This window comes from Ambystoma mexicanum, chromosome 13 (genome assembly GCF_040938575.1).
Source record: "Ambystoma mexicanum isolate Mex_15411 chromosome 13, UKY_AmexF1_1, whole genome shotgun sequence".
Classification (NCBI taxonomy): domain Eukaryota; kingdom Metazoa; phylum Chordata; class Amphibia; order Caudata; family Ambystomatidae; genus Ambystoma; species Ambystoma mexicanum.
The window spans coordinates 768,835,279-768,857,173 of record NC_090938.1 but is presented as its reverse complement, the minus strand read 5'-3'; the positions used below and the strand labels follow the sequence as shown (position 1 = coordinate 768,857,173).

At 47.2% G+C, this 21,895-nt stretch overlaps 1 protein-coding gene across 1 annotated transcript in view; it reads right to left on the bottom strand.

The window, feature by feature from the left end:
• Nucleotides 1–21,895, bottom strand: part of LOC138520548 (E3 ubiquitin-protein ligase TRIM39-like) — a 45,742-nt gene that overhangs the window by 20,333 nt on the left and 3,514 nt on the right. Inside the window, exons 2-3 of the mRNA XM_069632891.1 lie at nucleotides 19,078–19,173; nucleotides 6,603–6,833 (exon numbers count right to left, since the gene is read on the bottom strand). Of these exons, the coding sequence (XP_069488992.1) occupies nucleotides 6,603–6,833; nucleotides 19,078–19,173 (327 nt within the window). The remainder of the gene's footprint in view (nucleotides 1–6,602; nucleotides 6,834–19,077; nucleotides 19,174–21,895) is intronic.

Sequence of the window (21,895 nt, the reverse complement as noted above, 5' to 3'; positions counted from 1 at the left end):
GGGTCACTTTATACCAGGACTTCCACTTCAACTTCTATCTGGGTCACTTTATACCAGGACTTCCACTTCTGTCTGGATCACTTTATACCAGGACTTCCACTTCTGTCTGGGTCATTTTATACCAGGACTTCCACTTCCACTTCTGTCTGGGTCACTTTATACCAGGACTTCCACTTCTGTCTGGGTCACTTTATACCAGGACTTTCACTTCCATGTCTGCCTGGGTCACTTTATACCAGGACTTCCACTTCCACTTCTGCCTGGGTCACTTTATACCAGGACTTCCACTTCCACTTCTGCCTGGGTCACCTTATACCAGGACTTCCACTTCCACTTCTACCTGGGTCACCTTATACCAGGACTTCCACTTCCACTTCTGCCTAGGTCAATTTATACCAGGACTTCCACTTCCACTTCCGCCTGGGACACTTTATACCAGGACTTCCACTTCCACTTCCGCCTGGGTCACTTTATACCAGGACTTCCACTTCCACTTCCGCCTGGGTCACTTAATACCAGGACTTCCACTTCCACTTCTGCCTGGGTCACCTTATACCAGGACTTCCACTTCCACTTCTGCCTAGGTCAATTTATACCAGGACTTCCACTTCCACTTCTGTCTGGGTCACTTTATACCAGGACTTCCACTTCCACTTCTGCCTGGGTCACCTTATACCAGGACTTCCACTTCCACTTCTGCCTGGGTCACCTTATACCAGGACTTCCACTTCCACTTCTGCCTGGGTCACTTTATACCAGGACTTCCACTTCCACTTCTGCCTGGGTCACCTTATACCAGGACTTCCACTTCTGCCTGGGTCCCTTTATACCAGGACTTCCACTTCCACTTCTGCCTGGGTCACCTTATACCAGGACTTCCACTTCCACTTCTGCCTAGGTCAATTTATACCAGGACTTCCACTTCCACTTCTGCCTGGGTCGCTTTATACCAGGACTTCCACTTCCACTTCTGTCTGGGTCACTTTATACCTGGACTTCCACTTCCACTTCTGCCTGGGTCGCTTTATACCAGGACTTCCACTTCCACTTCTGCCTGGGTCACTTTATACCAGGACCTTCACTTCTGCCTGGGTCACTTTATACCAGGACTTCCACTCATGCCTGGGTCACTTTATACCAGGACTTCCACTTCCACTTCTGCCTGGGTCACTTTATACCAGGACCTTCACTTCTGCCTGGGTCACTTTATACCAGGACTTCCACTCATGCCTGGGTCACTTTATACCAGGACTTCCACTTTCACTTCTGCCTGGGTCGCTTTATACCAGGACTTCCACTTCCACTTCTGCCTGGGTCACTTTATACCAGGACCTTCACTTCTGCCTGGGTCACTTTATACCAGGACTTCCACTTCTGCCTGGGTCACTTTATACCAGGACTTCCACTTCTGCCTGGGTCACTTTATACCAGGACTTCCAATTCCACTTCTCCCTGGGTCACCTTATACCAGGACTTCCACTTCCACGTCTGCCTGGGTCACATTATACCAGGACTTCTACGTTAACTTCTGCCTGGATCACTTTATACCAGGACTTCCACTTCCACATCTGTCTGGGTAACTTTATACCAGGACCTTCACTTCTGCCTGGGTCACTTTATACCAGGACTTCCACTTCTGCCTGGGTCACTTTATACCAGGACTTCCACTTCTGCCTGGGTCACTTTATACCAGGACTTTCAATTCCACTTCTCCCTGGGTCACCTTATACCAGGACTTCCACTTCTGCCTGGGTCAATTTATACCAGGACTTCCACTTCCACTTCTGTCTGGGTCACTTTATACCAGGACTTCCACTTCCACTTCTGTCTGGGTCACTTTATACCAGGGTCTCCACTTCCTCTTCTGCCTGGGTCACTTTATACCAGGACTTCCACTTCCACTTCTGCCTGGGTCACTTTATACCAGGACTTCCAATTCAACTTCTCCCTGGGTCACCTTATACCAGGACTTCCACTTCCACTTCTGTCTGGGTCACTTTATACCAGGACTTCCACTTCCACTTCTGTCTGGATCACTTTATACCAGGACTTCCACTTCTGCCTGGGTCACTTTATACCAGGACTTCCACTTCTGTCTGGGTCACTTTATACCAGGGCCTCCACTTCCACTTCTGCCTGGGTCACCTTATACCAGGACTTCCAATTCCACTTCTGCCTGGGTCACTTTATACCAGGACTTCCAATTCCACTTCTGCCTGGGTCACGTTATACCAGGACTTCCACTTCCACTTCTGCCTGGGTCACCTTATACCAGGACTTCCACTTCCACTTCTGCCTGGGTCACGTTATACCAGGACTTCCACTTCCACGTCTGCCTGGGTCACTTTATACCAGCACTTCCACTTCCGCCTGGGTCACTTTATACCAAGACTTCCACTTCCGCCTGGGTCACTTTATACCAGGACTTCCACTTCGACTTCTGCCTGGGTCACTTTATACCAGCACTTCCACTTCCGCCTGGGTCACTTTATACCAGGACTTCCACTTCCGCCTGGGTCACTTTATACCAGGACTTCCACTTCCGCCTGGGTCACTTTATAACAGGACTTCTACTTCCACTTCTGCCTGGGTCACGTTATACCAGGACTTCCAATTCCACTTCTGCCTGGGTCACTTTATAACAGGACTTCCACTTCCACTTCTGCCTGGGTCACTTTATACCAGCACTTCCACTTCCGCCTGGCTCACTTTATACCAGGACTTCCACTTCCGCCTGGGTCACTTTATACCAGGAATTCCACTTCCACTTCTGCCTGGGTCACCTTATACCAGGACTTCCACTTCCATGTCTGCCTGGGTCACTTTATACCAGGACTTCCACTTCCACTTCTGCCTGGGTCACTTTATACCAGCACTTCCACTTCCGCCTGGGTCACTTTATACCAGGACTTCCACTTCCGCCTGGGTCACTTTATACCAGGACTTCCACTTCCGCCTGGGTCACTTTATACCAGCACTTCCACTTCCGCCTGGGTCACTTTATACCAGCACTTCCACTTCCGCCTGGGTCACTTTATACCAGCACTTCCACTTCCGCCTGGGTCACTTTATACCAGGACTTCCACTTCCGCCTGGGTCACTTTATACCAGGACTTCCACTTCCACTTCTGCCTGGGTCACGTTATACCAGGACTTCCAATTCCACTTCCGCCTGGGTCACTTTATACCAGGACTTCCACTTCCACTTCTTTCTGGGTCACTTTATACCAGGGCCTCCACTTCCACTTCTGCCTGGGTCACTTTATACCAGGACTTCTACTTCCAACCCATCCTATGTTTTAGGATGCTCTGAGGTCCCAACCCGCCTTCCCCCTTTTTACAAAAACACTGTGCAGAGGGTGGCTGACAGTAACAACATCCACTTACACACTCTGGACTTGTCCCGCTATTAGGGTCAGGCAAAGTCAGGTACTCAATGCTAAATGCATACACCTGATACCGATTAGCTCTCCTCATACAAATAAAAGGCAGCACCCAGAGACACACTCTGAGCAAGGCGGAACACGAGTACGAGCAGGACTTCTGGGAAGAAGGTAAGCCTACTGGAGCAGAACGACGGACCGAGGGACGGAAGCAGCGGGACGGAAACCCCAAGAGTTCCTTACCAGAGGTCGTTGCCTCCAACAGGCCGCGGATGACACGTGGAGAAGGCCAGATCCCACAAGTGAAGATTGCATTGTGTTCCGAGGCCACCAGAGACCATCCTGGGTGAACGGACGAGTTGGGGAGGCGAGGTCAAGCCTGTAGTACTAACCTGGACTCATGAACTGAAAATTGTAAAAATCCAGAACAGAAACACACAGCCGGTGTGTTAGGAAAGCGATCTGAAAGACCGGTGTGTGTTAAGAGGTTTTTGAAGTAGCAACATTTATCGCAAGTGGAGGCTGCATGCGTGTGAATGAAATGTGAGGAAAGGCAGACCTCCGAATGAACTTTAAAGTGAACAAGTAGCTGCAAAGACAGCGATACTATGTAACGGAGTGGTCAGGTGAAAGGAAGTAGCCCAGTCGAAAGTCTCCGTTACAAGTGAACTGTTTGAAACATAAGCGTATGATCAGCAAAAGTGAAATAAAGAAGAGAACTCCAAGTGACATTTAGTCGAAGTGGTCCTGTGAAGGTCATAGTTAAATCCATCGCACAATCTAATGTCTTCGACTTGCTTGCATTGAAGAGACATTCTGAAAAGGGGTCCGAGCCAGACAGAGGGAAACCCGAAGTGAGATATGCTTGGGGAAGGGAGCCTCCTTGCTTGTTCGTGTTGAATTACTTATTTAGAGGGGTCCGAGCCCGACAGAGGGAGACCCAAAGTGAGACAAGCTTGGGGAAAGGAGCCCCTTACTTCTTTGTGTTGATCTTTATTTTTTGTGAGTTCTGAGCTCGGCAGAGGGGGACCTTTGTGAACTGTTTTGGATGTAACCTTGTTTTGAAGTCAAAGAAAAGAGACTTAAACGTGGAAGATCAGGCGGGCCTCGATCCACGTGGTGAACTGTTTATTTTTATAGAAGCTGCGCCAGAGTGTGTCATCCTGCCTACAGGGACAGCCTTATTCTGGGAGGTTTAATATGAGGAGGAGAGCTTGTTCAACCACACTTACTTATTTGAACATTGATTTTCCTTTCGCATACATTTTTCCTTTTTACACTTTTATACAAAGAATAGGGCAGGCATTAGGTTTTGTTAACATAGGTCATTTTGATTTGACAGACTCCACTAGGACTACGGTATTAATTATTTGATGGTCGAGACTACTCCCATCTTCATTATAAGGCAGAATTGGAGTTTCTCCAACAGTAAACATTTCAATAAAGGTTTTACAAATTGTACGCATTGTGTCAGTGTCATACTTGTGATACCATGCCTCCCCTACCGCAAGCAATGTCTCTTTATCTCCTGAACATCAACTTTCTTATAGGGCCACTTTTCAACCACTCTGTCTTTTTGTTAAGCCACAAACCAAGTACTTTCAATGCAACCTCTATTGGCTTTGACAATGTTAGTTCATGACTAGTTGCTGTTCCTTTCACACCATAGTCATTCATTTACAAGCTCTACCTTTAAAGATGTTATACTAGCCTCTTTTCCTCTGCTAACAACAGTTATTCTCAAAGAAACCTTTACTTTAGCTTCATTTTGCTGAGGGCAATGCTTGTCCAACTCTTGGCTTATTGTAATGCTTGTTTTCTTTGGGTCACAATATAGAGGTTTAATACCCGGTTTCACAGGATACACTGTTATTGTGACTTTACTCAGGCTTGGTCTTCGTGTTAAAATCACTTTAAGGCACACGCAACCCTTATTAATTTTGTTAAAGCTGTTTTTTAATCATTTATAATGTTCAAAACCTCCTTCCACAGCGTATTCGTCTATACACGAGTGCCACAATTGTTGCACTCCATTGTCTGACACGCTCCGGTCAGCTTCAGTCAATTTCACTCCCTCGCGAGTGAAAGAAACTGGTTCCAATTGCCTGCCTGACAATGCCTAAAGGCTTGAGAATGCGCAGAAACACTCACCGGCCTCTTGGGCCACTGACACAGGCTGCTGGACTTCTACTACAGTGGTGTTCTCGGCTCGGCATACTTCCCTCAGCAAGCTGCCTTCGGTCCCACCCCAGAGGCATGGAGTTCAGCTCACCATGACCCCCTGGAGCATGCCAGCCTCCAGGCATGGTGTGCTGGATGATTCTTGCTGTGAAATCTCTAAAATAAGGTTCACATGGGGTAAAGCTTTCAAATCTTAAGCTTCCCGCTGCGCAACCTCTGCAATCCAGGCTTTGGGGGAAAAGGACCAACTCAGGACTAGTAACTGGAATAATCCTTGTGTCCTTTCTTTCCTCCCACCTCTGTGGATTCTGCCAGCAACGTGCTTTCCTCTGCCACTTTCTCCTGCCCCAGCTGCTTCTGCTGCTGCTACAACTGCTACTGCCCCTCCAGCCACAACCACAACTAATGGCCTACACAAGAAGAAGCTTTTTAAGCCTCTCAGCCTCCCTCGGGTATGCTGTTAAGCCTAATTGCCTGACCTTCAGGTCTGCATTGGTCTTCCGCCATCTTCTTCATCCCAGTACTCTTGGGATTATGGGACTTGGAGTCCCAAACAGCAAAGTTAGTTCTAAATGGTAATTTACTATTTTTGACTTTAGAACTATTTTGCTTATACATGTTTACAAATGCTTCATCCTGTTTCTTCACAGAAGGGAAAGGCAGTTCATGTAGGCCACCATTTATAGGTTTCCTTTCTCTGTACCTTTGGGAGCAAGCGGGGATTTTTAGTAACTCCCTGTCCTGCTGAACCCGTTCTATCTCTGGGATCAGGCCCCTGTGGGTGGATTGCTGCTCTAGTTCTATAGGTTTCTGATCCCCTCTCACCTTCAGTAGATCCACGTCCTGTTGCTAACACTTCCTCGCCAGCTCAGGGGTCAGGTCCCTGGCAGTGGATCGTTGCTCATACAGGTCTATAGATTCCTGTCTCACCTTCAGTAGCTCCCTGTCCTGCTGCTGATACCTCTGTTCCATCTCTGGGATCAGGCCCCTGTGGGTGGATTGCTGCGCTAGTTCTATAGGTTTCTGATCCCCTCTCACCTTCAGTAGATCCACGTCCTGCTGCTGGCACTTCCTCTCCAGCTCTGTGATCAGGCTCCTGTGGGTGCTTTGCTGCTTCTCCAGTGGGGTCAGTTTCTCCTGAATCTTCTTCATCTTCTCCTCTTGCTCCTTCTCCAGTCTGCTGAGCAGCTGCTGTTTCTCCTTCTCCAGGAACTGCTTCAGGTGCTCAAAGGTACTAAGGATGTTCTCTCTCTGCTTCATAATGTTTCCCTTAAAAATAGATTTAAACAAACAATAGACGCATTATATTTCTGATTATTATATTAACTATCATACAATATCTTACATATAACACCTGCAGTGGTTCCCTCTCAATAACTCTTAAAATCATAAACCTAACACATGTGAATTACCGATTGGCAATGATTATTGTTTATAAACCAGTTTTTATTAAGTGTTCTCCATATTCCAATATTATTCATCATATCCGTGTTCAAATACACATTTTTGTTAGTGTTGACCAATCGTCCTATCCCATTCCTCCTTCCTCTCCCTCATTCTACCCCCTTCCTTCCCTTGCCCCCAATCCCCTGCCTCCCCCCTCCTGTAGTATCTCGTACCGATGTGCCCCTTCTCTCAGGCATCCATGTCCCATTTCCCCCATATCTTCTGACACTTCCTCATGGACCCACCGCCCTATTCATGTACATGATCTGCTCCATTCTACTGAAATGGCCCATTCCAATCTCTCAGGTTCCCATAGTGGGCATTTCCTAGGTCTTCCATTTTGCCACTAGGTCCCTTTTGTGTATCAGTGTCTCTTCCCCTCTACTTCCTTCACACTCCCCTCTTATATGCAGTAACATCATTTTAGGAATGTTCCCACTTCCCTTCCACATTTGAGACACCGGCCATGTGTTACTCTACCCCTGTTATGCAGTCTATCTCTGGAATGGTATACTCTGTGCAGAATGTTGCACTGTATGAGCCTCATCCTGGATGATACATTCCCCTCTCTTGAAGCCACTCGCGCTTCTATCCATTTTTCCTCCTCCTGGGTTCCTGGTTCTCTTTCCCATCTCCCTTTCAGGTGTGACATGGGGGGGGGGGGGGTTATTTATGACTTGATATAGTGTTGTTATCCCTTTCCCCTCTATTTTCTCTGTGAATAGATTAATCTCCGGGCGAGGAGGGGGTGTTTGGGGAAGTCCAATTCCCCTCCAAATTGAACTTCTACAGCGTGTTTTAGTCTCATGTATTTGAAGAATTCTTCCGGGCCCAGTCCATATTTTTCCTGCATTGTTGGAATGGATTAATCTCTATTATCCACTATATCTCCCAGTCTGCATATTTCCTTTTCCACCCAATGTGGCTGCCTCCCTAGCTTTTATATCTAATATTGGGATTTTCCCACAGTGGGGATTGTCTGGTAGCTTTCCCCTTCCATCCCATTGCGTGTGTGACTTCCTTCCTGATCTGCACCAATCTCGATCCTGCTGGGGGGAGAGTACCCTTCGCCCTGGCTTCCGTACAGTATCTGTAAGGTGGTTCAGCCTTCCATTTGCGACAGTTTCAGTCTTGTGTGAGCTAGATTTCCCCAACAAATACCCACACCTTTGCTACCAGCAGATGGGCCGCCCAGTAGTATTTCCATATATCCGGCAGTCCTACCCCTCCTTCATATACCGCTTTTGAGAGCATCCGCAGGGCTATGCGTGGATTCTTGTCACCCCATAATAGTCCTCTTTATAGCTTCGATGCTTGTGAACTGTATCTTGGTTGTTTTCACCGAAGTGTTCTGCAAGACATATAGCAGTCTGGGCAGTGCCATCATTTTTAATAAATTGACCCTTCCGAGCAGTGTTATAGGTAGGTTAGACCAATGTTCAGCGTCTTCTTGTAGTCTGCGATTTATTGGTTCTAGATTATTTTTAAGAAACACATGTTCTTCCTTTTGCACGGTTATACCCAGCTACTTAAATCCCCCTTGCTCCACCCCGAGGGGTCATTCCTCAGGGACTGCATCTTTTCCCTGCTGTACTGGTATTATGACTGATTTCTCCCAGTTAACTCTCCAGACTGGAGTAAATTCCGAACTCCCGTATGGTATCCATTACCCTTGGGCCCGTTCTTCTGGGATCCTTCAGCTATATCAGAAGATCGTCTGCATATAGAGAGATTTTATCTTCCTAGTTCCTGGGCCATCAGAACCTTTGAATTGCAGGATCCGCTCTAATGCACTCAGCTAGTGGTTCGATCGCTATGAAGGATAGCAGCAGCGACAGTGGACATCCTTGTCTCATGCCCCTCTGGAGCGGGAAGATACGGGATATGTGCCCATTCACTCTAACTTTCGCGAGTGGTTGTGCATTTAGTAGTTTCTTCTATTTTATGAAGTTGGGGCCCAGGCCTATTGCACCAAACCAAAGGCCTTCTCTAGTGACATTATTGCCTGGGGACCCTCCAATGAGTCAGATAATACTAAAGTGTAATGTGCCCTTCTCAGGTTCATCCTTTTGCTCTTCCTGGAACAAAACCACATTGACCCGAGTTCATTAGCTTGCTTATTACCCCTACTAGCCATGTTGCTAGTATCTTGGCTAGGACCTTTGCCTCTCCATTCAGCAAAGATATGGGACGGTACGAGGCACATTTATCGGTGGGTTTACCTTTTTTGTGTATTATCACTATTGTAGCCATTCTCACGTCAGAGTGTGCCTTGTGCACAGTTTTCCATGAACATGTCCCACATTGGCTTGACCACCTTGTCTCTGATTTATTTCCAAAATTCATTCGGGATTTCCATTTGGTCCTGGGGTTTCCCCGAATTTAAGCTCTTAATTACCTCTTGTACTTCCTCCATCGTTATATCAATATCCATTACTGGTCGCGTTTGTTCAGCTACCTGTGGCAGGTTTACCCCATCTAAGTATCTCCCAATTTCAATCTCTGTAGGATCTCTGTAGGCCCTGGGACCGCACTGTATAGCCCCTGGTAAAAAATGTGCGAAGTTGTCTACTATTTCTTCCCCTTCCGTGTAGATTGTTCCCTCCTCATTCCCGATGCCCTTAACCCATCTGGACTCCTCCTCCCGTTTCTCCAACCATGCAAGCATCCTTTCACCTTTGGACCCGAGTTCATACACTCTGGCTTTCATGGCCCAGCATGCCTTTTTTGCCTCATCTGTCACCACTTCTTTGTATTGCCCAGCAACTTTTAGCATCTCTATTTTAGATTCTATTGCTTGTTCGTCTACGTGCCTCTTTTCTGTCCTAGCCACCTCTTCTTCTTCTAGTGTCTCCAGCTTTTCCTTTCTTTCTACTACTACTACTGTGTTATACTTCCCAAAGTGTGCAGCCACTCTTCACTGTGCCCTCATTCAATTCAAAGTATTTCCCTGTACAGTCTTTCATCTCCTCCCGTATTGTCTCAATCCCTAGGTGGTATGTGTTTAGTCCCCACTCCCCTTTCCCCTGCAGTCCCTCCCCTCTTATCGTAATATACAGCGGGGCATAATCCGATATCCCTCTTGTCAGGTATTCCGCTTCCAATACCCTTCCGGTGATGGTACATTGTACCAAAAAGTAGTCTAAGTGAGACATTGAGTCGTGTGCTCAGCAATAGTACGAGAACTGTCTTTTACCGGAGTGTAACCCTCTCCAGACATCCCCTAATCCTGTTGCCTCCAAAAAGGTCGCCAGTTTGGTGCGCGTCTCCCGCCCGGGAGTTCCCCCATCTGAGGACATCTATTCGTCCGTGAAGGACGTCAGTAAAGTCACCTCTCACTATGGTTTCATTTGCACCATGTGTTGCCAATATCGCCTGTATCTTGTTAAGTAAGTCCGGTTGTAATGGTGGAGGTGCGCACACATTCAGTATGGTAATTGCTTCCCCCCATAATTCCCCCGGTCACTACCAGATATCGTCCTCCCCTTATCTCTCCACTTGACCCAACTGGAATGGAATGCTATGATGTCACGCGCAGGTCTGTGGCCACGCAGCGACCTCGGAAATCACCCAAGAACGGACAACAATCCTGCGGCAAGATTCGGTCTGGCAGCCCTTTCATGTGGAGTAAATGGAGGTTGCCATGGAGATTGACAACAAAGACATTCCTCCCGAGTCACGTGAGGAACCAGCGTACGCTACGACGGCCTGTCCACGTTCTGTGTCCGCCCTCCCAGGAAGTTAAATAGTCATCCCTTCCTGTGCTCCAGTGCTTCTAATTGAAGTCGTGCCATTCTGTTCCTCCGACGAACTACTTTTCGTCCTTGCTTGAGACTTACTTGTGGATATCCGGCTTTTGACTCCTGCTTCGTTTTTGGACCTGACCTTGCCTCTCGATTCTGCTGAAGTTTTGCCTTTCTGCTATATGACCTCGGACTGCCTTGACCTGCTATCTCTCTCCGATTCCATTACGACGCTTACCGGTGTGGGACTCCTCTCCTACTCCAGCCCGCTTCCCTCCAAACTCTGCTTCCCGTACCTTGCGGCATACTGCAGTAGGGCAGCATCGCCTTTTGACACCTTCAGCGCTTCACTGTCCTTATGCAACTTTAACTCTTCATGCTGCGGTAAGCTATCTGAGTTATTTCTGGGAACAAATTGTATTTCTGCTCTCTATCACCCAGCTCCCTCATAGCAGTGCCCCTGAACTACCTGTACCATAACGCCTTGCAACTACCAGCAACTTTGGATTACCTTTCTTCATGCTATTGTTTAACATCCGTATAGTGAACTTTCTCCAGTAACGAACCGCTCAACCCTTGGAAATTCTAGTGCGCATTGAACGCTCTGCTGATCAGTGCACCATCTCGTCACCAGTGCGTCCCTCGTGCCGCCCGGGGTAGTATCCTACACTAACCTTCCCGTTTGTTATTTTCTCCAGTCGTTGTTACCTTTTGGTTCGGCTTTGACCTACATTTTGGGGGTAAGAATTGAACCCTGCCTGGGAGTGGGGTGGTATTAGGGGTTCTTCTGTCTATCCAGTACTCATTACCCATGGTTTCTTTAGGTTTGGGAATCCTGTCCTTAGCAAGACAATAACAAGGTACTTGTTCCGCTCTCTAGTGAGATTGCATGTGTTTATTGGTGTTCGGGCCATTAACGCTTGTTATTTCTTTTTCAGCATTGGTGTAAGCGGTGCGTGTGTTCCCCGCTCTTTTGTGAGATCAACTCCTCTGTCTGTCTTTTAATAACAGCAGAGGGGTGTGTCGTAAAAAAGAGTTTCCCTCAAGTTGAAGAGGCTTGTATTCTGGGAGGTCGTTTTCGAATCCAGCTTGTTGTGGATCCCGGCCTTGTGGCTTTGTCTACCTCCGAGACGACATTGCCCCTAGCAGTATAGGTGCAGTGAGTAACATACGACTGATGTGGACTGCCACCCCGCTGGAGCCTCTGTAGTATCCCGCATGTTCCACCAACGTGTATTGACCCCTGCCCAGAAACCTACACTCTGAGCCATCAAGTGCGTTTCCTGCAATAGTACTATGCAGGCTTTCTGCCTCATCAAATACTTTGTCACCAGCCCCTCTCTACATCTCATAATTTCGGCATTTCACAACCCTACATTCTCCTTGCATCGTTCCGTGTAGTGTCATTTGCCTCTGCGTTGTCCATTCCCAGGTGCCAGATCCCTTGCCTTGTTGTTAAGTCAAGATGTATACCGAACTGCATTTGTGCATGTCTAACTACCCATATTCTCTCGCTCCCTGCCCCTTCACCTCTCGAACAAACCCAACAACACCACCCTCCCCCACCCTATATTTCCCCCCAACTTATCTGTTGACCCCAAAACAACTATTGCTCGTCCGAACCCTTGATAGGGGTCTCGGGATTTTCAAGGGGGGCTATGCCTGCTGGCCGCTCTACCCGAAATCTTGATTTTTACCCACTTGAGTCTGTTGCCTATTCACTGTTGTTGCTCTCATTCTCCCCCTCCCCACTCCACCCACCTCCTGGGCCCACATCAATGTCAATTATTTGCAGTCTATCTTGCATATCTGCTGTTAACTGACTTCCAACTGCTTTTCCCTTCTCACCGTGGGGGCCATTTCTGTTCCTGCATTTTTCTTTTGCCCCTTCTGCTTTATGCATTGCAGTGGGCCGATTGTTTCTGTCCAGTCCCATGCATCAGTAGGGCGCGTGACGAACCTAACTCCCTGAGGTCTGCAGACTTTTAGTGTTGCTGGATAAATTGTGGCATACTTCATTTCTTTTTCCCCTAGCTTCCTGTGCACCGCGTCAAAGGATTGCTGTGCATTTTGTACCGCTTTGGTGAAGTCGGGGTATATTGCAATCCTTGCCCCATTATACTCCAGAGTTCCCTTCTTTCTTGCTGCTTGTAAGATTACATCTCGATCGCGGTAATTTAACAGCTTGGCAATGATTTGTCTTGGAGGGACACCTCGCAGTGGCTCCTTACTTCGTACTACGTGCCCTTTCAATTGAGAAACATTTAGACAGCCCATGTGGGCCCATCTTTCTTCCATCTGCTGCGTCCTTTTCTACGTTTTTATCATGTCTCAAGGGGGTTATTACATCTTTGACAGACAATATACGCTCTTCCGCTTCTCCTACTCGCGCTGACACTTATGCAGGTACTATCTCCGGAGACTGACATCCAGACCTACTGCATCTATCCTTTGCTCCAGCTTTGTCTTTGCCTCGTGTACGGCTCTCAAGATTTCCTGGGTAGCCTGAGATTCTGTGTTTCCCGTGTCCTCCATTGTCAACTATGGTCTTGTCTCCGGTGCTTGTTGTGTTTTGGGCCCTCCTGTCCTATATGCATCAATCTTAAACTGATGGTTTGGTTTCTTGCCCTTATACTTATCCATTTTCATAATTGGGTGTAGCGTGGGTATCACACTTTTGCCCTCTGTATAGTCTTCCAGACAATTCCCTCTGCACTCTTTCCTGCCCCGCTCCCTCTATCTCCTTTGTTGCCGTGCCTCCTTGTAATAGCTCCTTTTACCAGCCCCTCTTCTGCAGGGCTTCCCATGCACCGTTTCACTGTTAACCTGGGGAGGGGGCTTTTTTAAAATCCTGATGTGTCCCTTGCCCCAATTCCGTTCGGCCATAGGGCTCTGGTTAGCCGATTGTCTGGAGGCGACTCCCAGCGCCTGACGATGGGTTGTAGTAGCTACTTGTGTTCCTTGCTGGTTGGCGCTGGGTACTGTGAGAAACCAGAGCGTGTCTCACCCGCTAGTCCCCACGGATCTCTCTCTCAGGTGGCCAGGGCACGGCCATCCCCTTTGGATCCAGACCCTGGGGGTGGGCCAGTGCGGGAGGATCATCTGGGTCAGGGGTACTTGGGGAGTGGGAGTGGGACACCTGATGGCGAGATGCAGTATCCCTTTCCCTCTAACACCTTTAACCCCTCCTACCAGGTAGGATACCGGGGAACTTTAACTCCCTCCCCTTCCCTACACGAACACTGCTACACCGACCGCCCACTCTGGGAGAAAACAGACTAATAACTGAGCAATGTACCTGACCTGTCTGACTACCATGGTCAGGCAGAGTCAGGCAATTACCTTTGACAATACACACCTGACTTCAATTGAACTTCCCCACACGGATAAAAGGCAGAGTACGAGAGCACAATTTGAGCGAGGCAAAGCACACGAAGGCGTGGTTCTTCCCAGGCAGCAGGTGAGCCGATGGAGAGAGACGGCAGACCGAGAAAGGAGAACAAGGAAGGAGATACCCTTGACCTTTTCGACGAGTGATCGTTATACTCGTAGGAACTTGAAAGCAGCATGTGTAAGGCCAACAAGGGAAACCGAAGAATCCTGCATTGTATGCCTGAGATTTCCGAGGCCCTCCTGCATGAATGACCGAGTCTGGGAGGAGCAGCAGCCACTGTGTTATCGTCCTTGGCTCCGAGAACAAAGCCGCATACAGAGAAATCAACACAGCCGTTGAGTTGAAGAAAACTGCACGAGACCGGTCTGTGTTGAAACGAAGGTTGCAAGCAGTAACATTATTACATGAAAAAGCGAACGTGGAAGCGTTTGATGAAAGACGCAGGTAAAGGCCAGACGGCTGATGAATTGTTTGAAAATTTAACATGAACGAAGATAAAAAATAGCAGAGTGGTTTGGCACTGCGTGTGTGCCCAATTGAAGGTCTCTGACTGATGTATCCCACAAAAAGTGGCAAAAGGAATTGTAATATGTCAATCGGAGGATAGCTCAGGGGTCAGCGTGCTCGCCTTGTAAGCAAGACGACGTGGAGCACCACAGGTTCGATGCCCGGGTCCGCGCTTAGAAACCTCTGGGTATTAAGCGCGTTATAAATAACCTATCATATCATATCATAATGTGAAAACAAAGAATAGAAATCGAATAAGAATGAATCAAAGTGGTACTGCAAGGATATAAGTAAAATCCATTGCACAGTGGAAAGTCTTCGATTAGGAATAAATGCATCAAGGTCTGAGCCCGGCTGAGTTAGACCTATTGTGAATTTATCGAACTGTGAAAAAGGGGAAAGCGAGAGTGCAAGGTCCGAGCCCGATCGAGAGAGACCTATTGTGAATTGGTGTATCAAAGGGGTCGGAGCCCGGCTGAGAGAGACCCAGGGTAAACAATGCACCCGAGACTTTTGGCCACATTACACGGTAGGCGGTAAGGGTTTACCGGTACCGGTAAGGGCACCGGTACCGGTAAACCCTTACCGCCTTACTACGAGTTCCCTTTGTGGGACCTGACCTTAACGGCTGGTTAAATTAGGGTGCCGCAAAGGGACCTTGGTGCTAATTACGGTACTGCAATTTGCGGTACCGTAATTAGCACCTTCCCCATTGCCATTGAGCCCTGTGGGGGCAAAAATGGGAATGGGGAAGTGCCTTGGTGAATGGGGAATTACCGCCCCCGCTCACCTTGGAGTAGGGCGGTAATTCCGCCATCCACCAAGGCGGACACGGTAAAATACCGGCGGCAACCATGGCGCTAATAGCGCCATGGTTACCGCCTACCGTGTAATGAGGCCCTTTGTAAGCGTGAGACTCCTGAAGAGAAAGTAACTTTGACGTTGTATTTTGTATCCAAGCCATTTTACGAATGAGAGACTTTATTGGGAAAGAGACTTTGTCGCAGAAGGCCCTGGTTTATATCCTGAACTGCATCCTTGTGCTGGAGAAGCCAGAATCTTTGCTAAACTCGAGTGTGCCACCTTGCCCCATGCTGAAAACCTGGGGAAGGGAAGCTAATTGACCGGCTGTCCTGACATATTTTTTATTGAACACTCTTTCTTTTGCATTCATCATTTTCCCACACCATTTGTATTTAGAAGAAGGGATTGGCAATAGGTTTATTAGCATAGGCCCTTTTTATTTTGAAAAGACTCCACTAGGACTGTGTTATTTTTACTTTGATGGTTGTAGCCTGGTCCCATCCTTAAATACAGGGTTAGATAGGCGTTCATCCAACCCATTGAAGTTCAATAAACACCCTTGAACTGTGATCACTTGTGTCTGTCTTCACTGTTTGAGATCATGCCTTCCTTACAGTACCCAAGCCCAATGGGTGGTTGTTATTAGTAGACCCGACCCCTCGTTGGTGCTAGTGTCTGGCTGCTAGTGTAGTGTGTCAGCTAGCGGTAGGTGGCAATACATAGCTGGCTGTGGTTGTCGATGTGTTCCAGAGATACTGCAGTCTCTGGTTCTATAGTTCCACTGCCAGGCGGGGATAGATGTGTTAGGAAGTCACAGACACCGACAGGAGTCGGACTCTGGGAGGGCGCACTCCGGTTTGCTTCTGCAGGTAAACTTTCTGTTGTCACCGAGTCTCACGCCCTCAAAGCACTGTGAATGGAACTAAGCTTCAGGATTCAAGCCTCTGTGATTCCAGGAGGGGTAGCCGGGGGTGGGGGAACTCTATCTCCCACCTCCACACAGAGGACTGTGGTGATATTCCAGCTCCAGCCCCGGTTCCAGGCCCCTGTGCCCCTCTCTCTGCATCCCAACCTACCAGTCCATTACTTTCATCCTGAGCTCCTCCTCCCAGCCATTCCGGAGCTCACTCCGTTCCCTCATCCACAGGTCCTCCAGACTTCACCCATGTGTACCACAAGGATTCACCTCCTCATCGATTTTGTTCCGAGGTTTAGCACTGCCGTTTTTGGTGCAAATACCTTTCGGGCCCTCAATCACGGGGCGGGCAGCATTTCTTTGCTGCTACTCCACCCCCCCCGACCCCCCGATGGGCAATGATTTATAAGCTAATGGTCAGCAGACTGACAGCAACGTTCTAGTTCATATATTGTTCCTCTAGAAATGGCCGTCAAGTTCATGCAAGGACTGGTTGAGAGTACCGGTCTAGTCATTCCACTATTATGGATTTATGGATCAGAATGGGTGTTAGAGGGGCACAAATACCAGAACCTCTCTCTGTCTGGTTTAGAACATTGTTATTACCAATATGTGTACCCCTACAGCTTTTTTCATTTGCACGCTTCCAGTTTCGCCATGCTCGATAGTATGTGATCTCCCTCAGAGACAGCTGATTGGTTGGTCCAGCAGCCGAAAGAGATTGCTGGTCTAGCAGTGGGAATTCATCCTTGACGACAATTGGTTCTATAGGGACATAAAATACCGGGTTTATTCAAACGAGAAAACTCTTGGGAGGTGGAAATACTGGAGAATTCATGACTGACTGTGCTGTGATTATGGTAAGTTAGTAACTAGTTCAGTATTGTGGGTTTCTTGGCAATACGTGTCAATTTTAAGTAAATTAGATCAACAATAGGGGTAGTAACAGGAATACCTTTATCAACAGGCATGAAGTGAGGTTCAAACTGAATTTCTATAACACAGAAGGTTTGATGGTCCTCTAACACTGAATTACTTACCCTAGTGCTGGGAATTCTAGACATGCTCTCTTTCTAAATTAAATCCAACAAGAAAAAGAATAGTTCTTTTTACAAAATGTTTGATATAAAAAATATGTTGAATGTTGTTCAGATTGAAGAACTAATGCATTTCTAATGCTTCAGATCTTTGTGCAACGATGAAAGTCAAGATAAAGACGTGACACTAAGGTATTTTCAAATTTTTAACTTTAAGATAAGAAGCGCCTTTCTTGAGTTATCAGCATCATTCGACCGTATGATATATTCTTCATATATTAATTATATGTTACAAAATTAATGGTACGCCCTGTCATTTGCACACAGGGGATTTACCATTATGGGACAATGATGAAGAGGATACTAAGGTAGCAATCTCACCAGGAAAGGTAATTATAATCTCCTCAGAGATGCATACCACATTGAAAGTAAATAACAGTAATGTGAGATAATAACTCTCCCCCTTTTTAAAAATACTTTTGTTATCTGCAGATTTCTACAAAAAGGGTGTATGTGTGAACCCAGAATGTGAGGATAGAAGATGCAGAAATGTTAAAATTGTAAAAAGAAAAATCAGCCTGTTCATTAGAACGCTCTGTTGAATCATTTGTGTGTTTACATAGCGTAGGAAATGATATATACTCCCGCTGAATGTTCTGCAACAATGAGTCGTAAACTGAAACATGTTGAGGATTCTAAGAAACAAAGTTTCCAGGATATGGGCCCATTCTTGTGGATAAGCCTTAAACATTGCGTTGGATAGTCCATCTGGACCCGTTGCTTGCTAGTTAGTAGCTTTAGCTATAATCTCCAAGATATCATCCAAGTCAAAGGAAAGTATCCACTCATGGTTTGTCACCCTTTCCTTGAACATTGTCGTTACCAAAATCAAGGGCGAATAGTGCAGCAAAATGGGCTACCCAGGTTTCCTCGGCTATGGGGTTGACCTGTAAAGTTTAACAGAAACCAAATCTCTGCACTGTTTTTGCTGGAAATAGCTGCAAACATGTGCTCAGCATCTCTTTGGGCTAAAATGCTCCTAGAGCCTCGCCTCCAATTCCTACATTTTTGCTTAGGTAATTTCACTTTCATAATTCTCTCTTCAAGGGGAAAAGTTATCAACCATCTAAGTTCTGCTCTATAGGAAAACCTTTTTAGTTTGAACTATGAGATCAAACACATGCTTGTGTGAAAACAACCCTGTTTAAGGCCTACTGGGATAGTTGCTCGTTTTGTTCTCCTTCTCCCTGATCCCCCTCCGCCCCACCTCTTGTTAAATTCCGGCACTACCAAAATTGTCATCAGGCCTAGTAAGGTAGCCGCTTGTCTGTCTAATTCTCCTTCCCATCCCCCCCTCCTTATCACTGTCAACATCTCTTGCACTATCTGAAATGTCGCCAGGCCGAGTATGATAGTTAATTTCACATTCTTAATGTATCAAGGACTTATAAGAATGTCGCTGTATTCTCCCTTGTTCCCTCGCTGCCTTGAAGCGCTTTGAAACACATTGTGTATAAGCGCTATATAAACAATCAATTCAATACAATACTCTCGGGGGATGTCTCACATCTCAGCCATCCAGCACTGTTCCATGGACTCTCGAAAGACACCCTCGTGCCTCTCTGCCCTGAGCCTCTCTACACATATATGAAGGCATTACTCTCACCTCAAGCTCGGATGCTTTCCTGCTTTCTTCCTCTCCCCACTCCTGCATCTCCTTCAGCTCTTTTTTCAGATGTTCCATCTGGCTGTAAAGTTTATCCTAAAAGAATAAAACCAGTTTGTTAGTCAAAAGATATCCTGCAAATACATAATCTACACAGAACAAGGCAGAAGGGTCCCAGGACAGCCTCGCTGGTCACCTATGCTTCTATATAGTCCATAAATAATATGTTCTTAAGATCACTTACAGTCTATAATATATGCTCCCTCAGACTCCCAGCTGCTCCCACAGGCAAATGGACAGTCTACAATATATGCTCCCTCAGACTCCCAGCTGCTCCCATAGGCTAATGGACAGTCTATAATATATGCTCCCTCAGACTCCCAGCTGCTCCCATAGGCTAATGGACAGTCTATAATATATGCTCCCTCAGACTCCCAGCTGCTCCCATAGGCTAATGGACAGTCTATAATATATGCTCCCTCAGACTCCCAGCTGCTCCCATAGGCAAATGGACAGTCTATAATATATGCTCCCTCAGACTCCCAGCTGCTCCCATAGGCTAATGGACAGTCTATAATATATGCTCCCTCAGACTCCCAGCTGCTCCCATAGGCAAATGGACAGTCTACAATATATGCTCCCTCAGACTCCCAGCTGCTCCCATAGGCAAATGGACAGTCTATAATATATGCTCCCTCAGACTCCCAGCTGCTCCCATAGGCTAATGGACAGTCTATAATATATGCTCCCTCAGACTCCCAGCTGCTCCCATAGGCTAATGGACAGTCTATTTTCCGTCAGACTCCCAGGTACTCCCATAGTCTAATGGACAGTCTATAATGCATGCTCCCTCAGACTCCCAGCTGCTCCCATAGGCTAACAGACAGTCTAGAGTGTATGCTCCCTCAGACTCCTAGGTGCTCCCATAGGCTAATGGACAGTCTACAATATATGCTCCCTCAGACTCCCAGCTGCTCCCATAGGCTAATGGACAGTCTACAATATATGCTCCCTCAGACTCCCAGCTGCTCCCATAGGCTAATGGACAGTCTATAATATATGCTCCCTCAGACTCCCAGCTGCTCCCATAGGCTAATGGACAGTCTATAATATATGCTCCCTCAGACTCCCAGCTGCTCCCATAGGCTAATGGACAGTCTATAATATATGCTCCCTCAGACTCCCAGCTGCTCCCATAGGCTAATGGACAGTCTATGTTCCCTCAGACTCCCAGGTACTCCCATAGTCTAATGGACAGTCTATAATGCATGCTCCCTCAGACTCCTAGGTGCTTCCACAGGCTAACAGACAGTCTAGAGTGTATGCTCCTTCAGACTCCTAGGTGCTCCTATAGGCTATGGGACAGTCTATAAAGAATGCTCCCTCAGAATTGTTGCTGCTCCCATAGGATAATGGACAGTCTATAAAGAATGCTCCCTCAGACTCCGACCTGCTGCCATAGGCTAATGGACAATCTATAAAGAATGCTCCCTCAGACGCCTAGCTGCTCCCATAGGCTAATGTACAGTCTATAAGGAATGCTCCCTCAGACTCCTAGGTACTCCCATAGGCTAATGTACAGTCTATAAAGAATGCTCCCTCAGACTCCTAGCTGCTCCCATAGGCTAATGTACAGTCTATAAGGAATGCTCCCTCAGACTCCTAGGTACTCCCATAGGCTAATGTACAGTCTATAAAGAATGCTCCCTCAGACTCCCAGCTGCTCCCATAGGCTAATGTACAGACTATAAAGAATGCTCCCACAGACTCCCAGCTTCTCCCATAGGCTAATGTACACCTCCCTCAGGCTCCCAACTGCTCCCATAGGATAATGGACAGTCAATGCTCCCTCAGTCTCCGACCTGCTGCCATAGGCTAATGGACAGTCTATAAAGAATGCTCCCTCAGGCTCCTAGCTGCTCCCATAGGCTAATGTACAGTCTATAAGGAATGCTCCCTCAGACTCCTAGGTACTACCATAGGCTAATGTACAGTCTATAAAGAATGCTCCCTCAGACTCCCAGCTGCTCCCATAGGCTAATGTACAGACTATAAAGAATGCTCCCTCAGACTCCTAGCTTCTCCCATAGGCTAATGTACACCTCCCTCAGGCTCCCAACTGCTGCCATAGGCTAATAAACAGTCTATAGAGAATGCTCCCTTAGGCTCCTAGCTGCTCCCATAGGCTAATGTACAGTCTATAGAGAATGCTCCCTCAGTCTTCTAGCTGCCCCCATAGGCTAATGTACATTCTATAGAGAACACTCCCTTAGACTCCCAGCTGCTCCCATAGGATAATGTACAGTCTATAGAGAATACTCCCTCAGTCTTCTAGCTGCTCCCATAGGCTAATGTACAGTCTATAGAGAATGCTCCCTCAGTCTTCTAGCTGCCCCCATAGGCTAATGTACATTCTATAGAGAACACTCCCTTAGACTCCCAGCTGCCCCCATAGGATAATGTACAGTCTATAGAGAATGCTCTCTCAGTCTTCTAGCTGCTCGCATAGGCTTATGTACAGTCTAGAGTGTATGCTCCCTCAGACTCCTAGGTACTCTCATAGGCTAATGTACATTCTATAGAGAATGCTCCCTCAGTCTTCTAGCTGCTCCCATAGGCTAATGTACAGTCTATAGAGAATGCTCTCTCAGTCTTCTAGCTGCTCCCATAGGCTAATGTACAGTCTAGAGTGTATGCTCCCTCAGACTCCTAGGTACTCCCATAGGCTAATGTGCATTCTATAGAGAATGCTCCCTCAGTCTTCTAGCTGCTCCCATCGGCTAATGTACATTCTATAGAGAATGCTCCCTCAGTCTTC